Source organism: Thermobia domestica, chromosome 12 (genome assembly GCF_964235325.1).
Source record: "Thermobia domestica chromosome 12, izTheDome1.hap1.1, whole genome shotgun sequence".
NCBI lineage: Eukaryota > Metazoa > Arthropoda > Insecta > Zygentoma > Lepismatidae > Thermobia > Thermobia domestica.
This window is the reverse complement of record NC_137465.1, coordinates 206,276,163-206,295,410: the sequence shown is the minus strand read 5'-3', so window position 1 is coordinate 206,295,410 and position 19,248 is coordinate 206,276,163. Positions and strand designations below refer to the sequence as shown.

Below are 19,248 nucleotides of genomic sequence, written 5' to 3'. Positions count from 1 at the left end.
GGACGTCTCAGTGAATTTTTTTCAAAATGTACTTCTGTATAGGGTAACATGGGGAATTTTCTGAATTTTTTTTGGCGGGCTTATTTTTGCACCTAGAAGATTGAAATTGTGCACAAACATTCAGTCCACCGAGTAGCATTTAACAGATTTTTTTCAGATTTCTGCGTTAAAACAGGGGGGGGGGTCCAGAGGGGCTAAAAGTTGAAAAAAGGAAAATTTAGACCAAAAAAATCCCTATTTTCTGGAATTTCCCACCTTAGATACATGATGGAGACATGCGAATGGTACCGCCTGAAAGGCAGTTCTATTCAGAAGAGAATATGGGCGACACATGTCCCTAGGGTAATTAGGGATGTCTCAGGAAATTTTTTCCCTGAGATCATAGTGTTTTGTGGTAATTTGGGGCATTGTGGGAATTTTTGATAAAATTTCTCCCGCCCTTACTATTCAAGATAGAAACTTGAAATTTGGCACACACATTCAGTATACCAAGTACTATTTATCAGATTTTTTTAGATGGCTACGTTCACACAGGGGGGGGTCCAGGGGGGGGGGGCAAAATTCGATGAAAAAATTTTTCCCTCCGAAATTTTCACTTTGACATTTTCTTCCCGCTTCTGGTATATGGTATGAGCATGCAAGTGGTACCACTTGAAAGCCAGCTCTATTCTGAAGAGAATGAGGTATGAACCATGATCCTAGGATAAATAGTGACGATGCAGTAGTTGCTTGACTGAAAGTCTAAAAAATAGCCCAAAAAGCCAAGATCCCCAAAGGGTTAAAAGTTCATAGCTCCACTACTATGGGACCTATCGCAATCGGATAAAGACATCACTAAAGAACTGGTATGTGAACTATCCAAATATCCATCTTTCAGAATGCTCCAGTACTTGTACACCCAATTTTTAGAAACGTAGGTGGAGAGTAATCAAGTATCCTCAAACAGCCTCTCTAAAAATGATTGTACAAGTATCGGAGGTTCTGAAAGATGGATATTTGGATAGTTCACATACTAGTTCCTCAGTAATGTCTTGACCCGATGTTTCGTAACTTGAAATGATGGTTTTTGTTTACTATTGGAATAAGTGATTGTGGGAGATTGCTTATTGTTATACTCGGTAGTAAGATAATACTATTTTTGATGCATTTTTGATAATTTAATGAAGATAGTTACATATAGAAAAGGTTATGACAATAATATGTAGTACATAAAAAAGGTCATGACAATAATATAGAATTTACAGATTTTAAAAAAAAATTGCCTGTCATGGAGGAAGACCTCCACGCACGAACTTCTTATGGGTTGTTTCTCGGCATAATTAATAAGTACTTACAGAAGGTTATAGCGGTACAGGCTGAGGTCCATCCTGATGAGGTTCTGATGGTTGACTCTAAGTTGTCCTAACTGATGGAGCGACTGTCAAAGGACTGCCCAATTTTACCCCTTTGTTTAACATTTCTATGGTTTATATATATCCTGCTTTTTGGCTTTTCACCTGTATGCAGTTCCTTATTTTGTTATTGTATTTGGACATTCATTTTTAGCTTTCATTTTCTTGAAAGTTCGTTTACGGAACCTCATCCTGTTTGTTCTTTTCTCTTTAATTTTAGAAGTTTTTAATATACATTGAAGATTTGAAATTATGTTACACCGACTACAATCGGTCCTATAGTAGTGGAACTATGGATCTTTAAACTTCATTTTTTTCACGTTTTTGGCACTCTATAACTACGAAACTATACACTTCCGACCACAGGCCCAAATGCCCTTTTTTTTTTTCTTATTTTGATGTGATGAATCTATTTTCTAAAATATTGTGACAGTTTTTTTTTTTTTTTTTAACCCCCTGTAGAATAAACGAATCAAAGTTTAGGAAGATACAAAAACCCTGCATGATCCAATTCTGCATGATTAAAAGAAAATGTCCATCTACGATCTCCTTTTATTCGAAGTCTCGAGCGTTGCAATGTGGGGTTTCTAGACGTAACATGCGTATTCTTGAATTTTCTCGAGATATTTCTTCCTTCATCAATTCTTTCATCGTGTTATTATTGAATTTAGAATAGTTCCCTTTACATGAACGCCTAAAGGGTGTTCTTAATCTAAGAACGTAACTTCACTTGAATTGTCGCCTATACATAAAATAGCTCTCCCGAGAATTTGAACAGAAAATATTTCTTTAAAAGTCTAGCATTGATGAAAAGTTTACTTACTGCGTTAATAATGTTAGCAATATCTTTACATCGATTATGGACCTTTGGTAAATCTTCGCCCAATTCTTTGTATTCCTTGTTATCAACCACCAAAACAAGCTCTACATAGCGAGACTGTTTGTTGGCATTGTATGGACCACGAATTACTTGTGTACTGCGTTTGTACTGCAAGGAAAACAGAGAAATGTTATATACAGATTATTTGCTACCTTTCAAATACAAATTACATATTTCTAACAATTTCCTAATTATAATAACAATTTCCTAATTTCCTAACAATTTCCTAATTCACTGTAATTCTAAATAAATTACTAAATTGCTGTACTTCTGTATCTTTAAAATATGTCTTGCACTATGACGTGAGATTACAATGTTCACCTGGAATATTCTTTCACATGTTCAACCATACTACATGCTAAATTTAGTTCTTATATCATTTACTTCTGATTTTTAGAAACCACTATTCATTTCCAATCTTAAGAAAAGACAACTAAGCTCTAGCTAACAAGCGAACAGAATCAAACTTTTCTTATGTGCACTATAAATTATAATAAAATTACAAATATATCAAGTAACGATTGATTTCTTAACTTCACTGGTCGTCATAAATCAACATATATTAACACAGATATTACGAGTCTGACATACTAAAAATAATACAAAATTTACCCATTTTTCTTTTGCTTGTTCATTCATAAGTGAAAGGAGATAATGAAATGTAACTTAACACAATCATAGATGATGTTATTCTACAACAGAAAATATGAACCTGAAGAATTTTCAGTATTGCGATCCATGGAAATTACAGTGTTGCCGGAATAACATTTCTCCCAAAATCTAAGTTAAGGCAGAGACGAACGAACTCAGCTACATTTGATTACGTCTCATGTTATTTTGGTATCCTGTCAACTACTTTTTTAAATAACATTATTATTAAAATTTAATAACAGTATGTCAAAACTATTTTGTTTACTACAAACTAAATACAAGTGTTATTTAAAAAGTAGTTCACAGGATTTCAAGACAATATGATACGTAATGAAATGCAGTAGAGTTCGTTCCTCTTAGTTGCTGCCTTAACTTAGATCTTGGGGGAAATGTTATTGTTGCAACACTAAAAATTCTTCATGTTCATATTTTCTGTTCTAGAATAACATTATCTATGATTGTGGTAAGTTGCATTTCATTATCTCCTTTCATTTATAAAAAACAAGCAAAAGAAAACTGGTAAATTTTTGTATTATTTTTAGTATGTCAGGCTCTAAAGTTACTCAGCTGCGTTCGATTAAAAACACATATTTTACATTTCATCAACTAAAACTATTTTTTTTTTTTCTTAAATTCGAAAATTGCAAGCAGGGTACCACGAAGTCTGGACCGACATGCAGCCAACGTCCACAAGAAATATCCTGATTTTTTTATCTTACCGAATTGAAAAGGTTTTAATAGTGATACATCATATTTTCTTTTAAGTGAAGGTTTTGAACTGAATTTCAGATACTATGTATTTAGTATGAACAGTATTCTTTTCGGGGAAATAAACTCAAATGAAGATGTGCTAGGGTATACTCAGCGTCGGATCTAGTTTTTTGAGTAACAAAAATCATTTAAGCTATTACTTATATATTTTTGAAAGTTTAAAGTAAACTCATGATATACCTATCATAGTCTGGGTTCTGGCTACCCCCTACCAGTTTTTGCCTTCAAAATCCGCCCCAGGGTATACCTTAGTTTCATTGGAACAACTGGTTTGAGCGTTAGCTTAGCTCAGTTTCTTATCTTAGCTTGTTTCTTCTTTAATTTTTTAATTTATAAATTAATAACTTTTTAGAAAAAGAACACATTGCCAAGTAACTTTAGACAATGCAATAAACGTGGTAGAAACAGTATTTGGTGCACAGTATCAGGTTCGAGTCCCAGCAATAGAGTCTTGGGGTTTGAACGCATAACTGTGGGGGCCGCGTTGGCTCGGTGGTAGTGCGTTCACCTTTGATGCGTGGGGTCTCTGGTTTCACCCCAGCTCGCGCCATGTTGACTTTGTGGTCGACAAACACCGTGCGCGTGAGTTTTCTCGGGGTTCTCCTACTTTCTACATTCCAACATTTCATTCATTTCTCATCACCATCGTCTCCTTCAGCCTAGCTGGCATAACCATGAAACGTGAAACTAAAAGATTTCATTTCACTTGCATTACTGTGGTTTGGATCTCACCTTAAACTGTAAGTCAACGTCCCACATAGTCCCGGTGCTGAAAAGAAAGCGAAACCAATCAACCAACCAAAATGTAGTTAATACAAAGCCAGAGTTTCGACGTCCTGATGAGGACAAATATGGTTAAAGTACAACCAATGCCGTGCCCTGGAAAATCAGTGACCAGGGCGAGAGTATACGACGGCGCCCCGTACATATGAGTGAAGTCGACAGACCAGCCGCGAAACGCCACCATGGTTGGCATGAAGGATAAGAAAATTTTAAAAAGTAAACCCTACTTTTCCTTGATTTTGACCACTTTTTCTTAACACTTTTTTCCTTCCACTTTATATATGTGCACATGCATTTTCTGACCCTGGTCAAATTAAATATTAGATTAAAAATACTGCTGTTGATCTAAAATATTCCAAGTTTCCTCTCTCTTTTTTTGTTTCCTTCTTTCCTTCTTCTCGCTTGAATTTCGCGCCCCCGTACTTCGACGCTCGGGGCCGTGCTCTGCTCGCTTCCACCCCCCAGCCATGACACTGAGTGCAAGATTAAACCTAGAGGTCTACGTCTCATATACAGTAGTTTCGATAGAGAAAAAGGAAGACTCAACACCAAGTAAACAAATACTCTTGCTTTTAAAATTCCCACCCCCTTTAAATTCTTTGGCACAACTATAAGAAAATAAGCGTGTAAATGGGGATTCAGACTAAATAAACGAAAAGCACATTATACAATCTTATGCAAACAGGACAGAAATGAACACGTCTTTGAAAAGAAAACAAAAATTTTAAGTTTATTTCTTTTCTTTACAGAAAAAGGATAAAAAAAAACTCGTTTTCTGTGAAAATAAACAGCATGGCAGCATGCAAGAAAGCCGAAGTGAATGCGAGGAGCAAAGAACGTCACATTATTTGCTAATTAACTCACCGAGCGTCTGTCTCTCTCTGAGAGAAAGAGAAAGAGAGAGAGAAGAGGAATTGGACGATAAGAACCGATCCAGAAATCCAAGGAAGGCATTACTTTATGACTACACAGTAAGTTTCTACTTACCCTGAGAATTCTATGAAATTCCTTATTTTCTAAGATATGATGTGGTATCCCTGAGTATCCTGAAAAATAAGATTTTTTTGGTAAAAGATGTGCGATTTACATGGTAAACACATTGTGACAATAGTTAACAAAGTAATATGTTTAAAATGTTTCGAAAAAGAAGAATACAGTATATTATAACAAATATCAGTATAACAAACTGTTCGGAATTGCGAAATTATCTTTAGGGCGTGCCTTTTCCCTTAAAGACCCTGACATACTAAAAATAATACAAAATTTACCATTTTTCTTTTGCTTGTTTTTCATAAGTGAAAGGAGATAATGGAATGCAACTTACCACAATCATAGAGAATGTTATTCTACAACAAAAAATATGAACCTGAAGAATTTTCAGTGTTGCTATCCATAGAAATTACAGTGTTGCCAGAATAAGAATTCCCCCAAAATCTAAGTTAAGGCAGCGACTACTATAGAGTAAGGAACTCAATTGCATTTGAGTACGTATCTTTTTTTTTTTTTTTTTGAATCCTGTGAACTACTTTTTAAATAATGGTTGTATTTAATATGGAATAAACGAAATAATTTTAACATACACTTATTAAAATTAAATAATAATGTTATTTAAAAAGTAGTTCACAGGATCGCAAAACAATATGATACGTAATCAAATGCAACTGAGTTCGTTCCTTTAGTCTGCCTTAACTTAGATTTTGGGGGAAATATTATTCTGGAAACGCTGTAATTTCTATGGATAACAACACTGAAAATTCTTCAGGTTCATATTTTCTATTGTAGAATAACATTATCTATGATTGTGGTAAGTTGCATTTCATTATCTCCTTTCACTTATGAAAAACAAGCAAAAGAAACATGGTAAATTTTGTATTATTTTTTAGTTAAGGCAGGCTCTTAATGTGTGTTTAAATATTTCATAAAGAATTTTCAATTTACAGTATTACGAATTAAAATATCGTCTTTTTGCCCTATATTTAACTTCATTTATTCAAAATATAACTCAAATTATCCTGTTTTATAACATATTTTTCTGATCACATTATTTTATTATTCAAATAATATGGTAGCCATTTTTCGTACATGTACTCGATCACCGAGCAGGATAGCAATTTGAAAGTAATCAACCAGTGTTATTCCAATAAACTGTGTGCATCTTCCAATGCAAGGAATAAGAAACCGTAAATCGCAGCCAAGACAATAACAAATATTTATTAAAAAAAAAAAAAAACTGAAATTACGTACATGTTAAGGACACATGCTGAAAAACTACAGAAATATTTGTACCAATTACTATACATCGTACGAGGAAGGATCAGAAACTAAGGTTACAAGGCTGATATTTCTGAAGTTTCGTCTGTTATAGAGGAATGAGGAGTGTGCGGTAATTGTAATACATAGAGTTGGCGACTGTGTAGTTTCAGCCACCCGCCGCCTACGGCGCTAGCTGTAGGTACATACAAATGGCAACTCGTTTGGAAAATTGCTCTTGGGAAGAAGTCCGCTCAGTTATTCGATTTCTGTGGGCGAAACATGTAACCGCGGCTAAAATTCACCGGCAGCTGGTAGAAGTTTACAGAGAGACTGTAATGTCTCGTCAGCATGGCGCAGAATAATATTGAAAATTTGCAGCTGGTGGAGACAAGTTCACCGATGAGGAGCGCAGTGGCCAACCCAGCACGGCATCAACAGATTTGAACATAGCTCGGTGGGACATCATAGACCATCCTTCCTACAACCCGGACCTCGCTCCGAGCGGTTTTCACCTGTTCCCGTACTTGAAGGAGCACCTAGGAGGCTATCGCTTCGCTTCAGACAAGCAGGTGAAACACTTTGTGACAACTTGACTGAACACGGAAGGACAGGATTTTAACCAGGAGGGAATCTTCAAACTCATCCCACGATACGGCAAGTGCCTCAACCAATATGGAGACTATCGAAAAATAACCTAATGTATGTACTATCTGTTGGCTGTATTGGTTGTATGATATAATATATATACGTTTCACTACAGACTTTGTAACCTTACTTTCTGATTACCCCTCAAATAATAATAATAATAATAATAATAATAATAATAATAATAATAATAATAATAATAATAATATTGAAAATAATAATAATAATAATAATAATAATAATAATAATAATAATAATAATAATAATAATAATAAAATTAATAAATAATAATAATAATATCAGTACCTAATTGCAAGTTTTATTAAGATCCTAAAAAGCGTTATTTATCTAAAAGTACTATTTTCATGTATGTATGTGTAATACAATGAACTTCTTACCGCAAGTATAGTTGGCCTTCAGATCGGAATGCTTGTAAAAGTAATGAAGATCCTCGTCTCCCATCTGGGGCACTCTCTCCAAATAATGCATCTCTTCACCGTCAAATATCACACCACTGAAAAAGAAAACATTCACAATATGAAAAATATATTTTAATACAGTAACTTGTGTGTGCTAACCACAAGAGTTGATCAACTTTAACCTACAGATTTGTTTCTAGTGACCTTCTTGAATAGTTAGAAACGTTTCATCGAGAGTTAAAATGACTCAAAAATGATGTTTGTATTGTGCATCTATAATGTATATAATGACATTTTGAAATTCGAGGTTAATCCGTTCCAAAACCCAGTTCGAATTCCTAAGCAATGTTTCCCCTTTAAAATATGGATTCACTGATTTCTGGAAGCTACGAGCTCGAATTTTCGAATGCTTTCAACAATAAGTACACTACATTTTAAGGAATTTCTCATACACCGAAGAGGGGAATACAAAATTTGAACAGGAATTTTATTGGGGATAAAAACAACAACACAACAACGTGAAATCCTGGAATTGTGGCGCGGAAGATCAGAACGTCGTGGAGAGAACTAAGATAGGCCGTTAGAATAGGGTGACCAGACATACTGATTTTCGGAGTACAGTACAGTACTGTTTTTCAAAGAGCTGTCCTGTGTGTTGCGAAGACAGCTATAAAATCGAGAAATGTCCTTTTTAAAAAAATATCCTGCGAAATGTCCTGAATTAACTTATTTTCGATATTTTAATGTTTCATTCTTTATTCACAACATTTCGAATCACAAGTAGGTCTACTCTTTTTCTGAATGATAAACTGCTGTGTTTTTCAACACACTTCTGAAGAAAAATAATCAACAGACTGTTGTTTTGCAATACATTCCTTTTACTGAGAAGGTCTTGTCGACATGTCGGTACGCAAATTTCTTATTTCAAGTTATGACAGTGATGCCAACCAAGTTAAGTAGGAGTTCCCTCGTGCCTTGTTTTTAATTCTTTCATCAATCTTGTATTTGTCATTCATTAAAGTATTCGGAGTTGTTTTGAATTAATTCAATATTTTAGTTAAGTCGTTTAAAAAAAATGATTAACTTAAGATTATCGTTAAATGAAATAAGGACATGCGTATTGCCGACGCAATAGGCTATCATATACCATTATCAATGTGTCCTTTTCGCTTGTCAGAATCTGGTCATTCTAGGTTAGAACCCTAGAACCTTTCTGGTTACGCTGCTATGCTCTCATTCTAGAATATTTTCCACTTAGAAAAGAAAAGAAAAGAAAAGAAAAAAGAAAGAAAGAAAGAAAAAGAAAGAAAGAAAGAAAGAAAGAAAGAAAGAAAGAAAGAAAAAGAGAAAGAAAGAAAGAAAGAAAGAAAGAAAAAGAGAAAGAAAAAAGAAAAAGAGAAAGAAAGAAAGAAAAGAAAAGAAAATCGAAAAAAGAACATTCCATTTTCGTTCAAAATTACCTATCATATTTTCAAGAGGGTCAACATTTTCCGATGGAGGAACCTCGCACATCCTCCCTAAGCATGGAGGTATTCCACACAGAATTAGAGCATCCGCAGCCCCACTAATCTTCCAAATCTAGCACGCCTGGGTAGAAGGACTCTTTTGTGGTTTCTAGAAAGCTCCTAGACTGGGTCACACTCCACCGAGCTGTGGTCGTAGAGGGGGATAGGATAAGCAGTAAAGTTAGACTCCTCCTGACGTCATTGGAGAGAAGTGAACTTGCCTTTAACGTTTCGGTGTCGTCATTAGATATTGTCAAATTGACTCTTGTTGGGGAGTTGCCTCAACCAATAGGTAGGTTTGTAACCTTATAACTTGAAGGTCGTGTAATAATAGCTGTATCGAATTACTCTTCTTCAGAAGAGTGATTAACTACCGCCCTCAAAATGCAATGACTGACAGTACTAAGCTCATTACAAATCGTTCCACCCAGTAATTAATTAGCAGGACTTTTGCTCCGCGATCAGGCGTATCCTGTTCACCCACTCCATCGTCAAATGGGTTGCGGTGGGGTTATTATCTACCGCACTAAAGCTTAGGGTTAAGCCAGGGAGTTGCACTGAGTTTGCTCATTCCCTCAAATCGTACCTTTGCAAATGTACATTTGTTACACATAGTTCGTAAATATAAGTTTCTTTTTTAAATGTTTTATTTTATTTTCATTTATTGCTTGAAGATGACTTTAAAAACAACCGAAAACCTTATGAAAAACTCATTTAAAAAATATAGTGTGCATTTTATAATTACAGACTATATAAAAACCAAACCACTTGGCTTAACATCCCATTTGAGGGCCTGAGCCGCTCCAACGCCATCTACCAGCGACCGGCTGAACTACGTCCTGACTAGCGACGAGCACGTGGTCAGCGCGCTGCGTCGTCCTGAGACTAACCGGCGTACCGGGAGCTTTCTAGCCCTAGTCTTTTATTCACGTGACTCCCCAGTTTGCCTCACGACGCTGGGTGGACGCCGAAAATTAGGAAGCACCGGCCTGGAGTCGAACCCGGGACCACGCGAACGTGAGTCCAATGCTGTAACCACTAGAGTACGGTGTCCCTTAACATACTATATAAACTTTATTTTAATTCTGTGCTAGACATTGTCAATTTAAATACTAAATATTTTAAGTACATATGTAAGTTCTTTCCTGTATTAAGTTTTCTAAGTTTGTGATGAGTAGGGCCCGGAAGTTGAGGAAAAATCCTCTTTTTCACGAGTGCCTGAAGACGAGGCTTAACATAATATATGTTCAGAAAATGGTGGATTTTATTTGTCCTTTTTTGCCTCTTTCGGTCGTTTTTTTTATTGGTCTTCTTTAAAGCTTTTCATATGTATGATTTTTTTTTTCCCCCATTAACTTGAATCACCAGCACCTCTTGAACATCTTTTCTTTACAAAACAAAATTCCAATGATAAGACATTCTTCAACGACTGGAATGACAAGACCAGATCTGCAACAATCACAACTCAGATAAACCAGGCGTAACAATGTCCTCCAGCAAGAGGGGAGGTGGGAAGTTTTCTTATTTTAGTTTGTGGAAGAACCTACCACAAGCTTGTATTTCTTGAGCATTATATTCATTAAATATGTAATTCTAATTAAACTGAGTCTTATTTTTACGTCGTTTTTTCCAGTTCTTAGCTCCTTTTTTAAAGATATTTTAAAGGTCTTTTTATAGGTCCTTTTTAAGGCAATTTTTAGGTCTTCAACTTCCGAGCCCTAGTGATGAGTCATTTTACTTCCATACATGATTAAGTATTCTATTCTCCTCTGAGTGGAATTTTTTTCGAAATTCGTTCGAGACATTCCATCATTTACTGACTACAAATATTCTAATCGAAGACAATGTGCAATAAAACTTCAGACAATCTAAGGGAACATGTAAATGGATTACATGGACGTACACAAAACAACAGTGAAGACGTACTACAAAATCGGATGCCAAAAGTGCATAACTTTTTTTTTTTTTTTTTTTTTTTTTTTTTGTTAATAAATGAGCAACGGATAAACCAATTCAGACACGAATTTCCTGTAACTCAAAAGACAATGTATTCTTTCTCTAAGACAAAGAAATCAAGAGTCTAACTGATCAAAGAGATCAAAAGATGTTAACAAGAGAATGTATTAAAGAGGTAAGCATTTGATCATTATCACTAGATATGGATGTTTTATAGGCGTCTCGTATAGCTGGTTTACATTGTTTTCCTTTTGTCAGTAGTCATAAAAACAATCACTCATGAAACATAAGATTTGTGTTCCTTTTGTCTTTGAACTTTGATGATTTTACGCCTTTTTTTACTAATTCATTAAAGAATTGGTTATTAACATCCTTTTCCAGCACTGATGCGGGACCTCCTAGTTAAAGTGAGCTCTAAAGTACTGTTCGGAAGTAAACATTCTCATTGGCTATCAAACTTCAAACTACGGACACTGACATATGCGTCTTAGTAAATTCCCCTCAAGAATGTATGGTTAGCAATTGCACTCAGAGCGGGAGATCCGTATTCGATTCCTTCCTCACCAGAAGAGTTAGATTATTATTATTAAACCATGTCAAAACTCAAGAACCTTTTCAACTGTTCACACGTTTTCTGTTAACACGTTTCTGTTCCTGTTTGTCGGCGCCAACACTTGTCTCTTTCTCTATTTGTCGCCGCCAACAGTTCCCTATCCCTCTATTTTTCGCCATCAACACTTGCCTATTCCTCTATTTGTCGGCGTCAACACTAGCCTATTGTCCATTTGTTGCCACCAATGTTTGCTATTTTTCTATTTGTCTTCGCCAACTCTTGCCTATTCTCTATGTCGCCATCAACGCTTTACTATTTCTGTATTTCTCACCGTCAACACTTGCCTATTTCTCTGTTTGTCTCCGTCAACGCTTTCCTATTTCTCTATTAGTCGCCGCCAACACATGTCTATTCTTCTATTTGTTGCCGCAAACACTTATCTATTTTTGTATCTGTCGTCACCAATACTTGTTTATTCTTCTATTTGTCTCCGTCATTTCTCTGTGTAGAAGAGCGTGCTCCTACCACATGCATCGCCCAATTGAAAATGATTGGTAATAGAGAACATAACTTATAAAGAGCTCGGTTTACTAAACTTTTGTATACATTTATCCTATCTGTCCGTGTGTCCGTCCGTCCGGGAGACAAGAATGTCAATAACTACTTGGTGGGTTACCACCAAATTTGGCTAGGGTATAGATCGTCAAAAGTCAGGAATCGAGTTCCTTCCGTAAAATTGATATTCAAACCGGAAGGAATAGAAATCAACCATTTTTCGGTTTTAACATTGATCGATATACAGCTACAAAGGTGACAGATAGCGATAAGCAGTTTCCTGTAATTAGTGTCGTCCACGAGGCGAGAAATAAGGCTTCCTCGTCTTGTCTCAAAAAAATCTCGTCTTCTTTTATAGTGTGTGTACAAAATTTATACCCTGATTATTTTCCTAGTTTAATGTAGAAGTTATCAGAAACCTTGCATGACAAAAGAAATCTACGAAGGATGTGATATAACATTTAAACCATATTTATTATTGTAGTATATTGTGCGCATAATGGCTTGTGTATCTTTAAACGTTGAAAAATACTCTTCCTTGTGTTCGTACAATTACTTTCTCAATTCATATATTTTTTTATTATGACTTATGTAACACTAAAACAGAACTTGATATTTAAGATTTGAGTGAACTGGTATTGTCTATGACAGTGCTATTCAACCGGGGGTACGTGAAGATGTTTCCGAGGGTACATAACGCTGCTTTTGGGGGTCTGCTGGAAATGTCTGCTGACAGTTCACTGCAAATGAAATTCATTACCTTGTCATTCTGTGACTTGTATTTATGCTCGAAAAGAGTATAATGAAATTAGTAACAGTGTTATTTCATAATTTCTTCCATTTCCATCTATATATTTGTGTGAACGAGGTTTCTCTGCATTAACATCAATAAAAACGAAGTACAGAAATTGCTTGTATCCAGAATTAGCTCTGATCCTCGCACTCTCAAAGATTCGACAAGAATCGAGGGTTAGCGTCCAGGAAACAAGTTCAGTTATCTCATTAATAGGTTAGTTCTAAAGTTACTTTTAGTTTTTTTTTTTAAATTTTTAACATTGTTCTCAGTGTATGAATTATGAGGGAGGATGAGCGAAAAATCCTCTTCAGAAGAACTGGATGTCTTCCATATGTTTTGAAATTTCCCATGTTAATGTTTACGGATGTGTATTTTATCCTCCTGTGAATAGTCTTTTGATTGACACACTGATTGTCTTTTTGTTAGGTCTCTATTTGACCCCCTTTTTTGATCAACAGAACATGTGCATTAAGTTTAATAAGTTAATTTCGGAGCTTTCGAGGTACACAATTGGATGGCGAACTGTGTCTAGGGGTACGCGAGAAAAAAAGGTTGAATAGCACTGGTCTACGAGATTCGAGACACTTTTAGTCTCGTTTCGCAAGTGAGACAAGAATTGTCAAGCATTTCGTCTCGAGTCCGGTCTCGTCTTCGAGATAAGACGAGAAATGCCTCGTCTCATGGACAACCCATCTATCATATCCGTCCTTAATTCATATCTCTGTCCTTAATTCTCTACTAAAACAGGAAGTAATTGGAATAATTTTAACTTCCGGTTTCAATATTAATCTACATAGAAGAAAAACGATAAAAGATGGCGAGCAGCGGTTTGTTTAAGATCAATTTAGCGTTCTAAAAATAGGTACTATCTTCTCTCTTAACCTTATCGGAATTTCAACTTCCGGTTTTAATGTTAATCGCTATAGAGTAAAAACGGTAATAAAGAGGATCAGTTTTCTGCAATCAATTGAAATGAAATGAATTTTTTGGATATTACGTCCCACGGTTATGCCGGGTAGGCTAAAGGAGACGGTGATGAGAAATGAATGAAAAATGGTGGAATGGTGAAAGTGAGAAGAAACAGGAGAACCCCGAGAAAAAACATGCACACGGTGTTTGTCGACTACAAAGCTCACTTGGCGCGAGCTGGATCGAATCAGAGACCCCACGCACCAGAGGTGAACGGTCTACCACTGAGCCACCGCGCTCCTCGACTAGGCTAAAGGAGACGGTGATGATGAGTAATGAACGAAATGGTGGAATGAAGAAAGTGGGAGGAAACGGGAGAACTCCGAGAAAACCCACGCACACAGTGTTTATCCACCACAAAGTTCACTTGGCGCGAGCTGGGGTCGAATCAGGGACCCCACGCACCAGAGGTGAACGATCTACCACTGAGCCACCGCGTCTCTGCAATCAATCAGACGTCTCAACAATTTGTCCATCTCCACTCTTATCTCTCTACTAAAACCGGAAATAGTAGAAATCTACAACTTCCGGTTTCCATATTTGTTGTGAAATTATCACGGCATATAAACCAAACTTCTTCACGTGGTGTACAGACGGCACCAGAAGTAAGCGCTCTACCACTGAGCCACCGTGGCCTCTTAAAGCAAAGGGATATATACATTTTATAATATTTGTATACGCATGCATACTGATCCAACTAATAAGACCTGACCATCAAGACATAATGTAGTGATGTTATAAATAACTAGTTTCTCACCTAAGGCCATTGCATGTTGAGATAGCAGCCCATGAGTTGTCCACTCCCCGCAGCCTTCCTTGGTAGTGGCACAATTGAGCATCCTGTAACAACAGCATAATCATTAAATATAATTATTTCCACGCCAGACAAAACTACACATTTTAAAATGCAAAAGAAACTTCCCTTAAACAATTTCACAATATACCGTGACAACAGAAAAAAAAGCCACAAGGTTAAATATATTATTTCCCCCTTATATTATAACACTATGCCTCACAGCATGTCCAATACAGATTTGCTTGGAAACAGCGTTAACTTTGACAGGTGTGCTTAGGACTGTTAGAACACTCTTGCGACTGAAACCTGTCCTAATATACGCACCTTACAAATAAATGTACGTAACTAATATTTTTTGCAGAATGATTTTTACGCACAGGGAACAAGGAATTTCTAACAGTTAAATAGAATAGAATAGAATATTTTATTGTCATTGAGCTTTACAAGCAATAGACAACGTCCGAATGAAATATACATATAGATACAGATATATAAAATACAGATACAGATATATATAAAATAATCATTACATACAATCAGTTATTCGTTAATATTACATATATATATATAAAATAATCATTACATACAGACAATCAGTATTGGTTAATATTAAATATATATATAAAATAATCATTACATACAGACAATCAGTTATTGGTTAATATTATTATGAACAACCTAATAATATTTGAAATAAAGTGATACTGCAAACTAGGACACAATGTCTTGACATTCACTAAACTCTTGAATTGAGTAAAATGGATTCGTTATTAACCAGTCATATAACTTTTTCTTAAAAACCTTAAATGGCAGCTGTTGTATGGAGGATGTTAGTTTATTAAATAGCTTTGGTCCTATAACTAAATAACTATTTTTGATCTTCGATAATCTAGTGAAGGGTATATCAATTTTCTTACACAATCTAGTATTATATGTATGTACTTCATCTCTGAGTGTCATATTTGCCAGGTTTTTCTTAGTGTAAAGTAGCACTTGATAAATATATACATTAACTACTGTCATTATCTTAAGCCTGATAAATAGTGGTTTGCAGTGTTCTTTATCATGTGTTCCAACAATAATCCTGATGGCTTTCTTTTGCAAAACTAGAACATCATGTGCTTGGCTACTGTTACCCCAAAGCAAAATCCCATATCCAATTATGCTGTGAAAAAATGCAAAATATGAATTCCTCAGATACTCATAAGGAACTGTATCTTTCAATTTTCTTAACAGAAAGAGCACTCGGGAGAGCTTTGTACATACATATTTGACTACATATTGTTAATTTTCATATATCTTCTATTAGGTATTCAGTTAACTATCCCATAGACTAGGCGTGCATCCATTTTTTTTCTTTTTCTTGAGAGGGCTCCATTACTATAAAACAATACGTTTGTGTAGTATTGAACCAGAGTTATTCTACACCCGAAGACATTAAATTCTTATTACGTATCCCCACCTATATTACCAAGAAAATAAAACGAAAAAGAAAGAAAGAAAGAGTACAGATGAAGTGAAAATCAAGTCTTCAGGCTTCATAAATTATTTTCTTGCTAAATACGTTTTTTTTTTTTAAACAAAATATATAAATGTACAGGGTGTTTCAAAATTAATATTGTGGTTTAAAGAGCTTTTAGTACTTATTACATTTTACATACAATTATAAATAATAATACATCAAGTAAACGTGCAACTCAAACCGTTTTGCCTACAAGTGTTCAATGTGAACACCACTCGTCACACGGCACACATCCAGTCGATAGGCGAGAAAGGCCCATAAACTTTCAGTTGGGATATGGCACAAAACACATTCAATTCAGGACCGTTTTGTTGCAACTGTATTATCTCGTGAGGGTTTGCTGATCCCAGATGAGAACATTATGAGTGTTCACATCGCCACTTAGGTGAAATGTCGATTCATCACTGAAGACGACACGATCCAGAAAATCTTCATCGTCATTTCGTTGGTAAAGTTGGCATGTAAGCCGCAGTCTGTAGGGTTTAGAGCTTGTAGCAACTGCAAACGATAAGGACATAGTCGCAGGCGTCTTCTTAAAGTTCTCCACACAGAGGATTGCACTGTAACTACAGATTCAGTCTTCGCAAAATGTAGAACTCAAAGAGCTTTCTGCTCACTAGTCGCCATCTTTGCTACTAGCGCTTTCTAACGGCAGACAGAGTAACCACTGGATACACATGCGCGCGAACAGAGCTGTTTGAGTTGCTTTTTCATTAGATGTATTATTTATAATTCAAAGTTAATTGTAATAAATACCACAAAGCCTTAAAATCCCAATATTCATTTTGAAGTACCCTGTATGTTAAAAATTACGAAATATTCGGGGGAAGGGCACGGACCAGGTGGAGCTGCCACGAACACAACCACACGACATGAGAACGAACCAGGATTCCCTCACACCAAAGTTAAGTGCTATGTCCTCCCAGAAATAAAAATGTAACGAAAGAAAATTATCATAATGAAGTTTTTCTTTTGAGGTTGGGAAAAGGGAGCAGGCAAAAGAACGACAAACTCGTCTCAAGAATAGAAAAAATTCAGAATGCAACATAAACACAGTTTCAGTAGTCATATAGAATACAATATAAGGATATTATGACTATATTAACGTAACCATTGTCCAATACAAAATTTCTACATTAAACCATCTGATTTTAACGCTGTCAAGGTGAATCACTCTAATTTTGAGTGAGTCACGGCCCACCCTCACCATCGCCTCTTATTCTATTTACAGTTGAAGAACAAAACAGCAATATTAAAATATGATTATCTCAGCTAAACTTACCTTTCCTGTTGGTCTATTGACTACATGTTGACCATTGTGTTGGTATTTTTCAAAATAAGTTTTTGGAATCAGATCCCTGTAAAACAGAAAATAAAAAATATTAAATAAGAAATCCATAATATTTTCGGATGTATTTGTAATTTATATGATAAAATAAGTTCTCAGAAATGAATTGCAATTAGAAGCAAACACCTTTTAGATGGGGCAGGAGTTTTTCGCAAGTTGCGAAATCACAAAAGTTTTCCGACAAAGCCGAGAGTTGGTTTTTCAACTAACTACGTCACATTGAATAAGGAAATAGATATTTTGATGTCGGGACAAAATGCGATAACTGACATTTTGAGCGAAATATGCCACAAAACGCGACAAACTGTGAATTTTTTAAAACGTTAATTTCAGTTGTTAAAATTAGGGATGGGCAAAACAGGTTTTATAAAAACCGGAAACCGGTATCTAGAAAAACCGAAACCCAAAAACTGATATTTCGGTTTTCTCCAAAACCGGTTCGATTTTTCACCGAAACTGGTTTCAGTGAAAACGTTTGGAAAACACACAAAACTATTTCTGTGGAAACGGAATCGGTTTCCGGAGAACAACGAAACACTATTTTGGCAAGAAATAGAACAAATTTTGGAAAAACCGAAACCGGATCCGGTGAAAAACCGAACCGGTTTTGGAGAAAACCGATAACCGGTTTCGGTGAAAAACCGAAAACCGGTTTTTGTGCCCACCACTAGTTAAAATACAGAAATAAAAGGTACAATTTTCCAAGCCATGTTTTCCTTTTGCAACTGGCAACTTTGATTACTACTACCTTCCGTGTCAAGTTCATAGCTGATAGTTGTGAAATTTGGAACATTCAGCGTCTTGTAAAAACAGCAGAAATCCTCACTTAGGTATTTTTGTGGAATACGTCCGCTAAAAGAGTTTATAATTTTAAACATGGTGAATACAAAGGGGACGGTACAAGATCGCGCAAGTGAATTTGCCAACGTATCACTCACTTGTACGTAAGTGATATCCAAACATTAATGTGTAAATTTTGTAATTCGCGGATTGAATGGAAAAAGAAATATATTGTACAAAACATATAAAGTCGGTAGGACATAAACGTAGGATCTAGTGACAAAGTTGCTAAATTGGCAACACTGATAAGAGCTCTTAACAATTAAGTTATTTTCTCGAACGATTACCAGTAATTTCAATCACTTCTTCTTCTTACCTCCTCCTCTTCATTACAAGCCTACTATGGAGACTAAAAAGTGAACTTTTGTCTCACAAACTTCATCCAGTGTTTTTGAACCCACCAAGAGGCACCATAAAATTTACTGTACTCAATATTTAACATATGTTTCTATTCTTGTTTGTTTTACCAAATGACCGAAAGGCCTAATTTGGAAACCACGTTGAGATTTTCTTTTGTTTGTAAAACGTCCTTCAAATCATAGTAACATGTGTAACTACTCGAGATGATGACATTTGGTCTCTTTGGAAGCAACAACATTAGATCTTCGGTTGCGT

General features: G+C 35.7%; 1 protein-coding gene across 1 annotated transcript in view; it reads right to left on the bottom strand.

Moving 5' to 3' along the window:
• Positions 1-17,775, bottom strand: part of LOC145666978 (uncharacterized) — a 59,125-nt gene extending 41,350 nt beyond the window's left edge. Inside the window, exons 1-5 of the mRNA XM_081734638.1 lie at positions 17,728-17,775; positions 14,885-14,967; positions 7,773-7,888; positions 5,464-5,522; positions 2,215-2,379 (exon numbers count right to left, since the gene is read on the bottom strand). Of these exons, the coding sequence (XP_081590764.1) occupies positions 2,215-2,379; positions 5,464-5,522; positions 7,773-7,863 (315 nt within the window). The 5' untranslated portion in view covers positions 7,864-7,888; positions 14,885-14,967; positions 17,728-17,775. The remainder of the gene's footprint in view (positions 1-2,214; positions 2,380-5,463; positions 5,523-7,772; positions 7,889-14,884; positions 14,968-17,727) is intronic.
• Between the last annotated feature and the right edge of the window lie 1,473 nt (positions 17,776-19,248).